The sequence below is a fragment of the Podarcis muralis genome, chromosome 9 (assembly GCF_964188315.1).
Source record: "Podarcis muralis chromosome 9, rPodMur119.hap1.1, whole genome shotgun sequence".
Taxonomy (NCBI): Eukaryota; Metazoa; Chordata; class Lepidosauria; order Squamata; family Lacertidae; genus Podarcis; species Podarcis muralis.
Window position 1 is genome coordinate 957,280 of NC_135663.1, and position 17,499 is coordinate 974,778.

Genomic DNA, 17,499 nt, shown 5'->3' on the forward strand with positions numbered 1-17,499 from the left:
CACATAGAGATTTCTCAGGAGACAGATGAGGTGATCAGGCACTCCCATTTCTTTAAGAACTTGCCATAGTTTGCTATGGTTAACACAGTCAAAGGCTTTTGCATAGTCAATGAAGCAGAAGTAGATGTCTTTCTGGAACTCTCTAGCTTTCTCCATAATCCAGCGCATGTTTGCAATTTGGTCTCTGGTTCCTCTGCCTCTTCTAAATCCAGCTTGCACTTCTGGGAGTTCTCGGTCCACATACTGCTTAAGCCTGCCTTGTAGAATTTTAAGCATAACCTTGCTAGCGTGTGAAATGAGTGCAATTGTGCGGTAGTTGGAGCATTCTTTGGCACTTCCCTTCTTTGGGATTGGGATGTAGACTGATCTTCTCCAATCCTCTGGCCACTGCTGAGTTTTCCAAATTTGCTGGCATATTGAGTGTAGCACCTTAACAGCATCATCTTTTAAAATTTTAAATAATTCAGCTGGAATATCATCACTTCCACTGGCCTTGTTATTAGCGATGCTTTCTAAGGCCCATTTGACTTCACTTTCCAGGATGTCTGGCTCAAGGTCAGCAACCACACTACCTGGGGTATACGAGACATCAATTTCTTTCTGGTATAATTCCTCTGTGTATTCTTGCCACCTCTTCTTGATGTCTTCTGCTTCTGTTAGGTCCTTTCCACTTTTGTCTTTTATTATGGAAATCTTTGTACAAAATGTTCCTTTCATATCTCCAATTTTCTTGAACAGATCTCTGGTTTTTCCCATTCTATTATTTTCCTCTATTTCTTTGCATTGCTCGTTTAAGAAGGCCTTCTTGTCTCTCCTTGCTATTTTTGGAAATCTGCATTCAATTTCCTGTATCTTTCACTATCTCCCTCGCATTTTGCTTGCCTTCTCTCCCCCGCTATTTGTAAGGCCTCGTTGGACAGCCACTTTGCTTTCTTGCATTTCCTTTTCATTGGGATGGTTTTAGTTGCTGCCTCTTGTATAATGTTACGAGCCTCCATCCATAGTTCTTCAGGCACTCTGTCCACCAAATCTAAATCCTTAAACCTGTTCCTCACTTCCACTGTGTATTCATAAGGGATTTGACTTAGATTGTATCTTACCGGCCCAGTGGTTTTTCCTACTTTCTTCAGTTTACGCTTGAATTTTGCTATAAGAAGCTGATGATCTGAGCCACAGTCAGCTCCAGGTCTTATTTTTGCTGACTGCAGAGAATATAATCAATCTGATTTCGATGTTGCCCATCTGGTGATGTCCATGTGTAGAGTCGTCTCTTTTGTTGGAAAAGCGTGTTTGTGATGACCAGCTTGTTCTCTTGACAGAACTCTATTAGCCTTTGCCCTGCTTCGTTTTGATCTCCAAGGCCAAACTTGCCAGTTGTTCCTTTTATCTCTTGACTCCCTACTTTAGCATTCCAATCCCCTATAATGAGAAGAACATCCTTCTTTGGTGTCACTTCTATAAGGTCTTGTAAGTCTTCATAGAATTGGTCAATTTCAGTTTCTTCAGCACCAGTAGTTGGTGCATAAACTTGGATTACTGTGATGTTAAAAGGTCTGCCTTGGATTCGTATCGAGATCATTCTATCATTTTTGAGATTGCATCCCAGTACAGTTTTCGCCACTCTTTTGTTGACTATGAGGGCCACTCCATTTCTTTTACGGGTTTCTTGTCCACAGTAGTAGATGTGATGGTCATCCGAACTGAATTCGCCCATTCCCGTCCATTTTAGTTCACTGATGCCCAAGATGTCAATATTTATTCTTGCCATCTCATTTTTGACCACATCCAACTTACCCAGGTTCATGGTTCTTACATTCCAGGTTCCTATGCAGTATTTTTCTTTACAGCATTGGACTTTCCTTTCGCTTCCATGCATATCCGCAACTGAGCGTCCTTTTGGCTTTGGCCCAGCCGCTTCATCAGCTCTGAATCTACTTGTACTTGTCCTCCGCTCTTCCCCAGTAGCATGTTGGACGCCTTCTGACCTGAGGGGCCCATCTTCCAGCGTCATAACTTTTATATGCCTGTTGTCTTTGTCCATGGAGTTTTCTTGGCAGAGATACTGGAGTGGCTTGCCAGTTCTTGCTCCAGGTGGATCACGTTTGGTCAAAACTCTCCACTATGACCTGTTCATCTTGGGTGGCCCTGCACGGCATAGCTCATAGCTTCTCTGAGTTATTCAAGCCCCTTCGCCACGACAAGGCAGTGATCTATGAAGGAGCCAGATACTTCTATATAGCACTTAATACCAAAAAGCAGTGCAGTCTGCAAAAGAAGGGCAGAAAGAGATACCAAGCAAGGTCAAAAACCACAAATACACCAGCACCACCTGAATCAGTGAAATCTGGGGGAGGCAAGAACTTAGCAGCCCAGTTTGATAACTTCTTAAAAGTCCAGTAAAGGAAGAAAGGAGCCGTCAGGTGTCATTTTGAAGCTCATAGCAATGGAGGCTTCCTTCTGAGAAATCATTAGACAGCAATCCTCTGTGTCTCCTCTGAAGGCTCAGGGGGGGAAGGGGATCAGCCAGGTATCCAGGCCCTTTGTGGTTTGGGGGCTTATATGTCCTCAAAACCATCTTGAACGTGGTCCCGTATCTAACTGGCCGCCAGTGCAGCTCCTCCAGTCATGGCAAAATAGGTGCTTAGCACTGCAGCCTGCTGAGTTCTGCACTGGACACACCTTCTGGGCCAAGCGTGAGGGCAGCCACGCATCATGCGCATTGTGCCATCTGGTTGTGAGTTGGTAGGCGCATGAACTGCAGTGGCCAGACTGTCCCTGTCCAGAAAAAAAAGATGTATCAGGCGGGGATTCCTGTGTGCCAGCGAGGGAGTAGATAATCCTGAGCTGGATGAGACCCTGTTCTGACTCTGGGGGAGAAGGCAGCTTCTGAGATGGCAGGGGTTCCTCTTCAGGTGAATGTGAGGGCAGGGGGCTTTATTGGAGCCCCCGACAGCCACAGTGGGCAAATCTGTTTACTGCAGGAGCCCCAAGCTACTCTGTGGCCATGCAGCAGCCCCCTCCCCATTTTCCCAGCACAGGAACTCGGTTGGGAAAGACTGCTGCCCCTGGGCTGGAGGAGCTCTGGGCTCGCGGGGTCTAAGTTAGCAAGAGAGGTTCCAGAGTGTGCGCTTTGGGTGTGTGTGCGCGCGCATGCGAGAGAACAAGGGAGAGAGTGCTGTATCTGCCAAAGGTGCCCCTCTCTGCAGGGCTTGTTCTTTCGCGGATACATAACACCATTGTCTGGATTTGATAACAAAAACTTCCCTTCCCAGCGGTAGCCATAATTGGAAAAGCTGCCTTCCTGCATGTTCGCTATAACTCCTTCTTTTCAGCAATTGTGCTGCTGTTGCCTGCCCACCCGCCCTCTCTCTCCTTCTCTCTCTCTCTTTTAACCAGCTGTTTGCTCCTGTTTCTTTCTGTTTTCTCCTTTAGTGGTTGAATCAGAGCCACAATGCCTGTGTCAACTATGCAAACCGAAATGCGACAAAGGTGAGCGGTCGTTTTACGTGTGCGCCATTTTCAAGGAAGCTGATGTAAGTTTCTCCCCTGGAAAGCGCTTGGCCTGCGCCTCTGGCCCCCACCTGATCCCCCTGGCCGGGGGCCTACAGCCAGGCGAAGGATCCTGGATCTGAGCATCAGCTCTCAGAGATCTTCCCGAGGAGATTCCGCTGCCCTGGGCTGTCGTGATTGACAGGAGGCTCAGTTGCCGTGGAATGGATGAAACAGCTCAGGGATGGCGCAGGGGCAGAGCCAAGCCACGTACGCCATTCCTGAGACCTGCAATGTATTGCCTTGTTATATCTTTCAGTTCTGTTCATTTCCTCTTATCCTGTTTGTGGGCCCCAGTGGTTTTTGTGCTCCTATGGGGACCCCTTCCTTCTGCAGCGTGCGCACAGGTCGGAACAGGTGGGGCACAAGTTCCCCATGTTTCCAGGGGCACCAGTGCAGAGGGGCACTCCCCGTGGCTCAGGCACAGTCCCATCTCTTCCCTCAATCTACACACACACAGCCATGCCCAGAGCATGCCTGGAGGACGCCACCTTCTTCCTCTTGTTTGAATTTTATTGTTATTCATGTTTTCATGCTGTATTTTATGCTGCTTTTACAATTAAGTGTTTTGAATTTGTTGTTAGCCGCCCTGAGCCCGGTTTTTGAACTGGGGAGGGTGGGGTATAAATAAATTATTATTATTATTATTATTATTATTATTATTATTATTATTATTATTATTAAAACAAAAAAAAATTCCTTCCAGTAGCACCTTAAAGACCAACTAAGTTAGCTCTTGGTATGAGCTTTCGTGTGCATGCACACTTCTTCAGATACACTGAAACAGAAGTTGCCAGATCCTTCTATATAGTGAGAAGGTGGGGAGGGGTATTACTCAGAAGGGTGGTGGGAATGGGTGATTGGCAGATAGCTGTGATGAGCCTGTTGACGACTCTTAACGACTGCAATAGGTCTTACAGGAAAAAGCAAGGGGTGAGAAGGTGAAAAATGGCTTTGTCATGTATAATGAGATAAGAATCCAATGTCTTTGTTCAGACCAGGTCTCTCCATGGTTTTAAGTTTGGTAATAAGTTGCAATTCAGCAGTTTCTCTTTCCAGTCTATTTCTGAAATTCCTTTGTAGTAAAACAGCTACTTTGAGATCTTGTATAGAAAGTCCTGGGAGATTGAAGTGTTCTCCTACTGGTTTCTCTGTCTTGTGATTCTTGATGTCAGATTTATGTCCGTTTATTCTTTGGCGTAAGAAAGAATAAACAGACCCTTCTGAGTAATACTCCCCACCTCCCCACCTTCTCTCTATATAGAAGGATCTGGCAACTTCTGTTTCAGTGTATCTGAAGAAGTGTGCATGCACACGAAAGCTCATACCAAGAACTAACTTAGTTGGTCTTTAAGGTGCTACTGGAAGGAATTTTTTTTGTTTTGACTATGGCAGACCAACACGGCTACCTATCTGTAATTGTAATTATTATTATTATTATTATTATTATTATTATTATTATTATTTGCAGTCCCTGTGGGCTGGGCTTGAGGTGGCATGTTCTGGCTGACACATTGCCTTTGTTCTTCTTCCTGCAGCCTTCTCCAACGTCCAAGTTCATCCAGGGCTACTTGGGAGCTGTCATAAGTGCTGTCTCGATCGCAGTGGGTAACCCTTTCGTCTTCTCTCTGTCGGTGTGCTCTGACTGCTGGGCACCTGGGCAAAGACCTAGCTCTGGGCGCAGCCCCTCTGGATGGCCTCCTCTGCCGGCTGGCGCACTGTGCCTTTGCACCTGGCGCCTCGCAGGAGGCACTGCCAGCCGTGGCTGCGCCCTGGTCGCTTGCCAAGGCCTCCCCATTGCCAGGGCTACTCATTATTCAGTTCCTTTGCACTGCTGGCTCTCAATGGGTGAGAAGAGTCTTGCCCTGGAGAACAGGGTATGTGATTCTGTTCCTCAAACAGGTGTTTATGCCACACCTTTTGTTCGAAAGAGGAAGATGTTGGGGCTGGAAGAGAGAGAGAATGGCCTGCTTCTTTCTTCCCCAGATTCGGAGGCCTTAGGTCTCATTAAATGCACTCTGATGTCAATTAGCAGCAAATCACCTCCTAGGGTGATCCCATTAGGACTAGATGACCTGAAAACAAGCGCCATTCCCCACCTCCCAGTGGTCTGCAAAAGATCTTGTATTAATTAAAACCAGGTCTCCCCCGGCCCCCCCCCCCCGCAAGTGCACAGCCTGCCCTGGGCGGCAGACAGAATGCAGGGGGCCACTGGTGTCAGAAGAGGGCCTGGAGGGCCAAAGAGCAGCTCCCAGAAGGGTTTCCAGGTCATGGTTCTTGCACAGAAGTCAAGAGCGGCAGCTGCAAACGTCATTCACAACAATAAGCAGTTTAGAAAAGTCAAGAAGCGTCCAAGATCCATGCATAGGGGGCTTGTGAGGCAGCTGGATAAGGAGGTGAGGATTCTGTAGCACAGCCTTCCCCAACCTGGTGCCCTCCAGATGTTTTGGACTACGTCTGGGACGCATAGAAGGTGTTTATCTGGAGCACCTGTTTGGCAAAAGCTGCTGTAGCCCATATGCCAAATCTGTAGGGCAGGGATGGGGAACTGGATCTGGCCCACAGGACAGGCACTTCCTTCTGCCACCTCTGCCAGCTGCATGGGGGAAACCACCATCTCTTAATCCTAGCCCCTGTCTCTGGAAAGGCGTCTCTGCTTCCTGTGGCCTCTGGCAATTCTCCTTCAGAGCCTAGCAGGCCACGTTTCTGAGTCTTCAAATACAGAGGTCAGGGTTGGCGTGGATTCAGGGAATGAGAAGGCAGTCGGAGCACCTCTTGCAAAAGCCTCCCCCTCTTTCCTGCTTTTCTAGGTGGCTCCAAACTCCGCAGCAGTGGCACACCCAAGGGCCCCATGGAGGGCCGGGAGGGGGGGTGGCAGTCTGTGCAGCTGCCTTCTTCCTCACCCCCCTTCCCTGCCCCTGTTAATTCACTGCCAGGTTCTCTTCTGGGCTCCTTTTCTGCTGCCCTTCGTCCGCTGCCCCCTTCTCTCTCCCCCCCCCCCCGGCCATTACACCCCCACAGCGACACCATTTTTCACCCTCCTGTCTAGGTGAGGGCACCCCTGTGGCTTTCCCTAATGCCTGCTCCTTCGCCTTGATAATTGTTTGCGAGGAGGAGGAGGAGGAGCAGCGCACAGGGGCTGCCTTGACAGCCTGCGAATTTGCTGCGATAGCCCATAATCAGGTTGAGATGAAGAAGGAGGCCACCCACCGCCCTCGGCCCTCCTGCGGCCACTTAGGAAGGAGCCCTCCTGCCTGGGGTGGACTCCGGGGGCCAGTCCTTTCAGCCCCAAGGGCTTTGGTCTGGCCGTTACACCTTTGTGATGCGAACCTCAAAACAGTAGTCTCTCCTCAAGCCCTAAATCCTCCCCCTCCCCCCCCCAGCACCTCAAAGTCCCCTGTGCGGGAGGAGACCCTTGTAGGCACCCCCTGCTTTCCTGGTTCTGGCCTGGGAGAATAAACACACACAGATAACGCAAGAAACTTTTGTAAAATAATTTCCATTCCTTGAATCTTGCTCCCAAGTCGAGGATCTGGGAGGCTGGATTTCAGCCCCTGTCAACATACGGATTGCTTTTTGAAACATATTAGATGTCTTAACATTAGATTGTTTTAACTGCATGTCGTTTGAACTGTGCAGATCAGCCAGAGGAGGTTGTTCATTGATTGATTAGAATGACCGATTAAAATGATTCCGTGTTAGGAGCTGGCAGGGTCACAAAAAGTAAAACCTCTGGTTGTGATCAAACTTACCCCAGCAGCAGTTGCTGGGCTTGTTTTGCTATCTATTGCTATTCTTGGTATTTTTGGTTTTAAATGTTGTATGTACATCCCCCCCCTTTTTTTAGTGACCTTATTGTGTTTTATGTAAACTGCTTAGGGATTTTGCATATTAAGCGGTCTGTGAATATTACCGATGGTGGTGGCCTGTGGGGTTGGCTGCTCTCCCCCCCCCCCCGCTCTCCTCAATGCTTCTTTGCCCCCCTTTCCTTCTCCTGCAGGTGGGCCTTAACGTTCTGATCCAGAAAGCTAATCAGTTTACTCCGGCCACCCGGCTCCTGATCCAGAGATTTGTGCCATTCCCCGCTGTAGGTAAGTGAGTGCATACTTTCCCCTCTTTCTCTGCTTCCGTAGAGAAAATGGGCTTCCAGTACGATAATCTTTATTGTCATTGTCCCATACAGAACAACGAAATTGAAAAAATCTGCATAAGACATTCAAAAACCAACAAGCCTGCTATCCCAACCTGGTTAGCCCCCTAAAAACTCTGATACCCCATTTTTAAATACAATAAACTCCCGTAGAGATTCCTTACACTGCATTTAAAACCAGAATTGCATTTGGGTAGAAACTGTTTCTCAGGCGGCTAGTCCTAGTCTTTATAACCCTGGACCTTCTTCCAGAAGGCAGAAGCTGAAAGAGATCATTTCTGGGGTGCGCACTATCCTGCGCTATCTCTGCAGCTTTCTTATAGCTCCTGGAAGCATAGATTTGATCCAAGGTGGGAAGAGTGCACCCAATTATTTGGCCCAGAGTACAAATTTGCATATGCTAATTTATACATAAAGGTGCAAATTCTACCCGTTTTCAGAGGGAAAAGCAAAATCTGGCTTCATCTTGCTGTCGGGGCTTAATTTACCTCTGGTCGACTTAAGAAGATGGAAGAGCCAGAACTCCTAGCTCCATAGGAAAGGGCTCACTCAAATTAACAAAAATAAATATAGCAAAAGAAGAGCTTTCTTTGAGCTTTTCCCTGCATCTGTTTGGGTTATCGGTATTGGTTATTGGTTTATTTTATGAAAAACAGGAATAAAAAAAAGCTACCATATTTTTCGCTCTATAGGACGCACTTTTTCCCCTTCAAAAATGAAGGGGAAATGTGTGTGCGTCCTATGGAGCGAAGACGCCATAGCCCTGCGACCCTCTCCCGGCTGGAGAGGTGACGCGTGCCTATGGCAGGAGCCTCCATAGGCGTGCGTCACCTCTCCAGCCGGGAGAGCGCGCGCGGGGCTAAAGAAGCCATAGCCCCGCGACCCTCTCCCAGCTGGAGAAGTGACGCGTGACTATGGCAGGAGCCTCTCCGCTGCGCCTTTCCGCTGCTCCCTGACCTGCTCTTTGGGGCTGGTGGTGGGCTTCCCCCCACCAGCCCCAAAGAGCAGGTCGAAAGGAACCTGAAGCCTGGAGAGCGAGAGGGGTTGGTGCGCACCGACCCCTCTCGCTCTCCAGGCTTCCAAGGTAGCCGCCTGAACGCACCTTAAACGCACCTTGTTTTAGAGCGGGAAAACAAGAGGGGGAAAATTCTCCCACTCTCTGCGCAGCGCCTCCTGCCGCTTCACTGAAGGGGCGCTGGGCAGAGAGCGGAAGAATTTTTTTCCCTTGTTCTCCCCCCTCTAAAACAAGGCGCGTCCTATTGTCCGGTGCGTCCTATGGTGCGAAAAATACGGTATTTTAAAAATACAGTGTGTGGCTGGGGTTTCATGGGTGCTGCCCGCCAGCCCTGATGGCAAGGAAAACAAATTGAATTGGGTGGCTTTGAAAGGGAATTGGACCGATTCACGGTGGATGAGGCTGTGCTGTGTCGCAGGCAGCCTTTCTCTAAGTGCCAGCCAGCGGCTGGAGAGCGCCAGTGGGAGGCAGTTGTGGCTGTGGGGCTCAGGCCCAACTTATGGGCTCTTCCTGCTGGGGCATCTAGTTGTCCCCTGCGGAAAATAGGGTGCTGAATGCCAGGGAGGTCCCCTTGGGCCCTGCTCCACCTGCAGCTGGGCTCTTTAGCATGCGCTTACGTAAGAAAGAGTCGTCCTTGTTGCAACTCAGGATGTCCCAGACTGTTGGGGTACGGGGGGGGGGGTGCTGGTGAGGATTCCATAGTTGTATGCAGGAGGCAGGCAGGGGAGAGGGATGCTTACCTGAACCAGGTGTGTCTCTGCACCCCTTTGCACCTGGGAGGTGGATGGGGAAAGGTGGCCTCTTTGTTCTCTGGGCATGGCACTTTGAGCAGGAGGAGGAGGAAGAAGAAAAGGAGGAACGACCTTCCTTGTGTTGCGGGAATTTTTCGATCACATGTGCCCCTTGTGAGCCGTTCATCAAGAGATCAGCAGCACCAACAAGAAAATGTTTCAGATTGTGGACTAAGCCCCCTGGCCCCAGCCGCCTGGGCAAGGGGGGATCTCTGTCAGGTTGCTCTATTATTATGCCAAGGTGTTAAGAGAAGGAGCTTAAACTGGAGTCAGAATTGATTGAGGGCCGGCAATTAATTTGCTCAGCCCTTCATTAGTTCTCTGCTTCTTTTATTTGTGTACTGACATGCTTAATGGTGTGCAGGACTCTGGCCATCTTCCTGCTAATTGCTGCTTTGTTATTCTGGGGGCCGGAATCTCTTGCATCAGAATCCCGGGCAAACCAGTTAATTAAACTTTCCATTATGAAAAGACCAGCTTTGAAGATTGGCCTGAAATGCCCACCGGTCAGCCTGGGCTAGGCGGAAGCAGGCCAAGGCAAGAGGTAGTCGGAGGGACTGGTCTGGTCCGCTGTCAGAAAGTTCTCCCTAATGTTTAGTCGGAAGAACCGACTGATGCTAAGAGCTAATTCTCCAACGAAGATTCATGCGTTGCAGGAGGTTGGACTGGATTACCCCTGGGGGCCCCTTCCAACCCTACAATGTATGGCTCTATAATGAATTGATTTTAGAAGGCTGTATCATTTTACTGTTGTTAGCCGCTCTGAGCCTGGCTTCGGCTGGGGAGGGCGGGATATAGTGTATTTTTCGCCCTATAGGATGCACTTTTCCCCCCTCCAAAAATGAAGGGGAAATGTGTGTGCAACCTATGGGGGGAATGCAGGCTTTCGCCAAAGCCTGGAGAGTGAGAGGGGTCAGTGCGCACCGACCCCTCTCGCTCTCCAGGCTTCAGGAAGCTCTCTGCAAGCCGTGGGAGCCCGGCGCAAAGTCGCACCGGTCTCCCAAGGCTTCCGGAGAGCTGCCTGCATCCCAAAGCCCGGGGCCGCTGAGAAGCGCTCTAGGCTTCGGGCAGCTCTCCGCAAAACTGGGGAGACCAGCGTGACTTCCCGCCAGGCTCCCTAGGCTTGGGGATAGCAGCCTGTTCTGGGGGCTGGGGGAAGCTCGGGCTTCCCCCGCCCCAGCCCCGCGCCTGGGGAAAAATAAATTTCCCCCCTTTATTTCCCCCCCAAAAAACTAGGTGCGCCCTATGGGCTGGTGCGCCCTATGGGGCAAAAAATACGGTAAATAAAATTTTATTGTAATTATTATTATTATTATTATTATTATTATTATTATTATTATTATTATTACTATTCTAAGATTCTGGGGCTCCTAAATGCAGTTAGTGAGCGGGAAGAGGCTGTGGCAGAGAGCAGCCCAGAATAAGAGGCAGAAGCAGAGAAGGGTCAAGAAGCAGAATGGAGGCAGGCTGCTGAAAAGCCAGGGGGGTCTCCTCCTGTGTGACTAGATCTCCTCCACCCTGGTCTCCCAGAACCTGAAGCGGTATGAGGAGGGTGGAACAAAGACCGGCAAGGCGTCAGAGTCTCCTTAAGTCTCCTTCTCCTTCTGTCTGCCCCATCAGGGCAAGGTCTACTGGGAAGAGTTGCTGTGCTCAGAGCTGTTTCGTTTCTTTGAATAAAGAGTTCCCTTCATGGCACGGCCTGATCCTGACCGCCGCTTGCGTTCTCCTTTTCTTCCCCTCGCAGCCAGTGCCAATATTTGCAACGTGGTCCTGATGAGACACACGGAGCTGGAGGAGGGGATCGACGTCCTGGACAGCGATGGGAACAGGGTCGGGTCTTCCAGAATTGCTGCCAAACATGTAGGTGCCGTGGGATTCCCCGTGGGTGAATCAGGATCGCTTTGGCCCATGGATTCATGCACTGGAAGGGGTGGGGTAGGCCAAGAAGGACAGAGGAGGAGGAGGAATCCACAGAACGCAGATTCCAAAGCAGATTCACTTGATCTGATCCTGGCAAGCCACACCAGGACCCCACTTCAGAATCCGCAGTCCTGCAGGCCCATGATTGATTGATGGATTGATCACATTTCTGTGCCACTTTCCAGTCAGACAAATCCCAACACAGCTTACAAAACAATAAATGACAATAGCATAATAGAGCACCACAGGTACAGCATAGATCATATTATGTATAATTAACAAATCAATAAAACATAATAAAACAGTATTTACAAAACAGCAACTTAAAAATATGCTAAATGCTATTATGTTCATGTGCATGCACACAGAGTCACACTTCCCCCCCAAATAGCTCAAAATTGATCAGTCTGTTCAGTCCGTTAAAAGACCCCTGCGCATCCATTGTCCAGAAGGACTCTGATCCAATGGAAATAACAGAGCTAGACGTTGACTTACTATGCAGTGGTCCAAGGGCCCAATCGCTGCCTCTGCCCTTCTTAAAACTCTTCCTCTCTCCACACACGCTTTTAGAAGGATCCAAAAATCACCCAGCCTCTCTGCCTGGGAGTGTTTAGCAGGCAAATCTTCCTATCACCAGGTTTTATTTTTATTTATTATTTATTTGAATCCACACACACGTGTACATGCACCCCGTTCTCCAGGCAGCCATGTTTCTTGCCCACCTGCCGCCTGGTACAATTCCCTCTGAGAGCAAGGGGACATCAGCAGGTCCTGTCGCTCCCAGGGAAGGGGCCTGCGAGCAGCTGGAGGTTTCTATTTATTTATTAAAAAATATTTTTTGGAAGCTGCGCGCGGCGATGTTGACGCGGAGCGCGCGAGAGCTTGGGGGCGGGGCGGGAGAGAGAAAGAGTTGGCAGCACCAGGCGCTGTTACTTATTGCGCTGCAGACGCTGCCAGCAACTGCGGTGGTTGTGCGGCGGCCGCCGCCGCAGAACATCCTCGTCAGTCAGCTGAGCTGCCTGGCGGCGTAGGGAGCCGAGGGGCGGGGCTTCCTTTCTGAAGGAGCTGAGGGTGTGGGTCCTCCGGCACCTTCGGCGAAACGGCGCCGGCCCAGAGCGCTTCTAGGAGGCTGCCTTTGTGCGCGACGTAAAGCCCTCTTTCCCTCCCTCCAGCCCCGTGTCACATGTGGAAAAGGGGGCTGGATCCAGTGACGCAACTCGGAAAACTGTTAGGGAAGCCAGAGCAGGAAAGTGAGTGGGAGGCGGCGTCGCCGCTTTAACCCACGTTTCCTTTTTGAAAGAGAAACCAGTGTTTCCCAACCTTTTTTGGACTCGCTCGCGGCACACCAGGCAACATCTCGCGGCACACTAGTGTGCCGCGGAACACCGGTTGGGAAACACTGCTCTAGTGGCAGGGAGTTCCACAGGCCAAGGCTCCATGCTTTGTTGTTGTCCGACGGGCCTGGCCAGCCTTTACACGTGAGGCTCCCCCTGCCTGCAGAGGGTGTCAGGCGGCAGGTCGAAAGGGCAGCATGCGGGAGCTTTCCTTTTGCCTCCCCCCCCCTTGCATTCTAGCCAGAAAGAAAGAAGAGAGTCTTTTCTGAGCCATGCGCCGTTGCCCCCGCAGCCCCCTCTGGTGGGCCTGTGCAGCCAGAGCAGCAACGGAGGAGCAAAGCGCTCTTGTCTCTGCGCTTAGGAAGAGGGAACTCGTCTCAGGGTCTCCGGAGAGGCAGAGCAGCCGCTCTCAGTGCTTCCAGGTGCCCCTTTTCCTCCCCTCTGTAGTTGCCCAGGAAGAGCAGGAGAACCTCAACTACAGCTCCAGGCTGGCAGAGAAAACACACAGCTTTATTTTTAATTTTTAAAAAAGTGAGTGGGAGGAAACTGCAGGACTTTTTAACCCCCGCCTTCCTGGAATTCATTAGCAACCGCCTCTGGAAAGATGCGCCAGCTGTTTCCAGGCTGCCTCAAACACCTGGCTGGTTTCCTTAGGAGCCTCCTGAACTCCACCATCTGCGCACAACTGCGCTGGGACTTTCCCTGTCTTCTATTCCTTGGCGCTTCTGCATCCTCAGCTTGTGCCTGAGAAAACCCACATGAAGCACAGGCGCTTTGGACTGACTTTGCCAAGGGTAATAATAATAATAATAATATACAGTCATACCTCGGGATGAATACGCTTCAGCTTAAATATTTTCGGGTTGTGCTCCGCGGCGACCCGGAAGTAACGAAGTGTGTTACTTCCAGGTTTCGCTGCTCGCACATGCGCAGATGCTCAAAATGACGTCACGCGCCTGCGCAAAAGCGGTGAAACACGACCCGCGCATGCGCAGACGTGCAGTTGCGTCTTACGTTCGCTTCAGGATGCGAACGGGGCTCTGGAACGGATCCCGTTCGCATCCAGAGGTACCACTGTATTTATATGCCACTCATCTGAATAATCAGTCAGATGGGTGGCATATAAATAATAATAATAATAATAATAATAATAATAATAATAATAATAATAATTATTATTATTATTATTATTATTATTATTAATTTGCCCTTGTGTTGGGTGGAGGGTCTGAGCCCGAAATATTCCTCTTCTGGCCCCTTTTGCCTGAGCAGAGGACTGACACCTGTCTGACGAGAATCCACGCAATCTCTTTCAATTAGCCGTGTTTGAGGAATTCATGTGACTGCTACACAGACCTCCTGCTGCTCCTTTGCCCCAAACTACAGCCTCCCAAGGCTGCTTTTTATTTTTATAAGTGCTGGGCTTTGCTGCGTGTGATGCTGAGTTTACTGCTCACTCGCTGGTGCTGCCTGAAGCCATCTGCTCTCCAGGCACCATAGTGGGTTTCACTTTTGCTCAGTCCTGCCTTTCTTGAACTTTGGCGAGGAGGGGGCAGGAGGGGGATCCTGCTGTGGACCCAGGTGGAAGTGGGATAGGATGCTCTGTCCCCCTCACTCACCCAGCCTTCTGTTTCTGTAGCGTGAGACCAGGACTGAGCTGCCACCAGGGTTGAGGGTGGCCATTGGCAGCCCTGGCCCCTGGAGCAATAAAACACACGCCAAGCCCCCACAAAGGGTAGCAGCTTGAGAAGCTTCGGGGCGAAGGCTCTACGGAGTTTGGGTTGCAGCCTGAGCAAGTTTGATGCTCAAGTGCCCACACAGGTGGCAGAACTGGCTCTGTTACAGGTGCCACAAAATATTGTTGTTGGCATCTGTCTCGAGAGACAATGGAGTTCGCCTCCTGGGGTGAAGTCAAACGGCCCCGTTAGCACACGCCAGGGCAGCGTGTCTCTTGCCCAAAACCAAAAAACATGATTTTAGTATTGTATGTATGATGTGAAGACTATATTTAAAGAAACAGACATTTGGTGGAATATAAATGTCTTGTTCTTCTGTTTTGTCTTTGGGAAGTTCTGTAGAATTGCATACAGAATTGTGTGTGATGAGTTTCTGTATTATTATGCTGTATTATTTTACTGTTCTTAGCCGCTCTGAGCCTGGCTTTGGCTGGAGAGGGCGGGATATCAATATTATTTTATTATTATTATTATTATTCTACTTCAGTCTGTGCTCGAAGTGACTGTTTCTCTTTCTTCTGGTCCCCTTTCCTCCCCCGCAGGCACTGCTAGAGACGGCCCTGACCAGAGTGGTCCTGCCAATGCCTATACTGGTTCTACCTCCAATCATCATGTCTCTACTGGAAAAGTAAGTGGCGGCCGTCTGGGGTGGGCGAAGGGCGATGCTCAGAAAGGAAGGAGGGAAGGAACTCTCCTCCCCTACATGGCTGGGATCAGAGGAGTGGTGGCATTGCCCCTAAGAGCAAAGGGCACTCTAGAACCATGTGAAGGGACCCCCAAGAGACATCTAGTCCAACCCTCTGCAATACAGGAATTGCCACTTTCCTAACTTACCCCGGGATGGTGGCAGCCGCTGCCCCACAGAGCTCTTCCCAGAGACTGCCACAGAGCAGCCCATTTCGTTCTTGATCATTGAATTGTAGAGGTGGAAGAGACCCCTCCAGGTCGTCTAGTCCAACCCACCATGCAGTGCAGGAATCACTGTTTGACAGCCCCAACAGACGGCCACCCAACCTCTTGAGAACCTCCAAGGATGGAGACTCTGCCACCTTCCGAGGGACATCAAAGCTCCCTGCTGTTGAGGCTGAGCGAGCGCTTGGATCAGGGCCTCCCAAGGACGGAATGGCTGGGAAGGGGAGTGAACCCAGAACCATGGCAGCTTTTAGGTCCTGCAGCGGCCTTTCCCAGCCTGCTGCCCTCCAGAAACTGGGGACTCCATCTCCCCCAGCCCTTCTTTCCCCAGGGTCTTTCTGCCTGGAGTGGGGTCTGTCTGGACCCTCCTTTGCCCAGCCACGTCTTGCTCCGGCAAGCCTGTGCCAGCCACCCACGGAAGGCCCAAGGTCCCCTTGCGCTATTCTTTGACAGGCAACATGGAAGGTGACGCGTTTTGAAAGTAAATTATCATTGCAAATAGTTCCATCATTTTGAAGCAAGTATTAATTAAACCTCCTTAATTAGCTGACTGATTGAAATCTGAAATGGGCAGAGAGCCAGGAGATGGCTTCTGAAGCAAGGAGTCATCCAGTGCAGAAACTGCACCTAATGGATGAGCTGGAAGTGCCCCCCCCCCCCCCCACGTTCCAGGTGTGGTTAAACGGGAGTGAGAGAGAAGTGCGCTCTTGGCAGTGCCCAGAGGCACTCTTCACGCGCACAGGGGCTGAGACCCGGCATCCTAGGATTTGCCCTGAAAAAGAAGCACGTTTCGCTTTTTTGGTTAATTAACAAAATTTATGCCTAATCCCCACCCCCTGCAAAAAAAACCCCACCCCAAAGTGGGTTATATAAATAATAGAGAGCATTCCTAAGAAAATGCAAGTAAAATCAACCAGACTCTTACAAACAACTTTGGAGAATCTGTGGTGAGGCGCAGCTGCTACAAGTGGATCTGCTGGACCAGGCCAGTGGTCCGTCTGGTCCAGGATCCTGTTCTCCCAGTGGCTGACCAGTTGCCCCAGTGGGAAACCTGCAAGCAGGACTGGAGCACAAGAGCAACTCTGGCCTCCTGGGGTTTCCAGAAACTGGAGCAGCTCCCATTTCTCAGCTCTTGGGAGCTGCTCTGATCTTCCTTCCTGGATTTAAGATCAGCACAGATCCTGACGATCCTTGCAGTGGTGAAGGTGGTGGGGTCTCTGCTTGGACCCAGCAGCCCCTCCCTCCTTCCAGGCCCCCTCCCTTTACCTCTCTCCATCTGGAGGCGTCCAAGGCCTCCTCCGTCTCTCCCAGGCTTCTTGGCGTCCCTCCTCCTCCTTCCCTCCCGCTGCGCATTTCAGCTCCCGGAGACGCTGTTCCTTGTTCTCCAGACTCCTGCATGTTGTTCCCACTGGCGGGCTTCTCTCCTGCGGCTTGGACACTCCAGGGAAGCTCCCAGCCCAGCCAGGCAACGTCTATTTCGAGCTGCCTGCTTGGCGCAAGGACTGCGCCTGGCGATGCTCAAGCTGCAAGGCCACAACCTTCCCCGCAAGCCCCATCCGTTGACGCTTGCGTAGAAATCAGGAGGCTCCTATTTGAGGAAGCCACCACATCACGTGTGGGGAGGCCAGGTCCAGGACAGGGAAATCGGCCTCATGGATCTCCCTGTGGATGGTTCCAAGATCAAAGAATAGGAGAGTGGAGAGGGACCCCGAGGGTCATCCAGTCCAACCCCCTGCAAGGCAGGGATCACAGCTGAAGAATCCCTGGCAGGTGGCCACCCAACCACCCTTTAAAAACCTCCAAGGAAGGAGAGCCCTCTTCCTTCCAAGGGAATCTGTTCCACTGCAAGTAAATGCAGAATAAGATGAAGCATTTCCATCTTGAAGAAGTCTGTGCTTCTTCACTAGCTGCAGCCCTCCATCTCAAGAGGAGTTTCTGGTGGGGAACCTCAGGCCAAAACCAGACCGCCATCCCCTCTGTCTGGCCCTCAGCACTCTCCCCCGGCCACATCCTTCCCCATGCCACCCCCCAAGTGTTTCTGCCTGGCTGGAATGTGCCCCTGAACACTGCTTGGGCCTCAGGACGGAGGGCA

At 50.6% G+C, this 17,499-nt stretch overlaps 1 protein-coding gene across 4 annotated transcripts in view; it reads left to right on the plus strand.

Annotated features, from left to right (window-relative positions):
- SFXN5 (sideroflexin 5) overlaps window positions 1-17,499 on the plus strand; it is a 103,850-nt gene that overhangs the window by 54,235 nt on the left and 32,116 nt on the right. For 3 of the 4 annotated variants that reach the window (XM_028744551.2, XM_077933683.1, XM_028744553.2), the window contains 5 exons: window positions 3,433-3,489; window positions 5,088-5,153; window positions 7,550-7,640; window positions 11,250-11,365; window positions 15,038-15,123. In XM_028744551.2, coding sequence (XP_028600384.2) covers window positions 3,433-3,489; window positions 5,088-5,153; window positions 7,550-7,640; window positions 11,250-11,365; window positions 15,038-15,123 — 416 coding nt within the window. The remainder of the gene's footprint in view (window positions 1-3,432; window positions 3,490-5,087; window positions 5,154-7,549; window positions 7,641-11,249; window positions 11,366-15,037; window positions 15,124-17,499) is intronic. The other variant, XM_077933684.1, reaches the window with a different exon arrangement.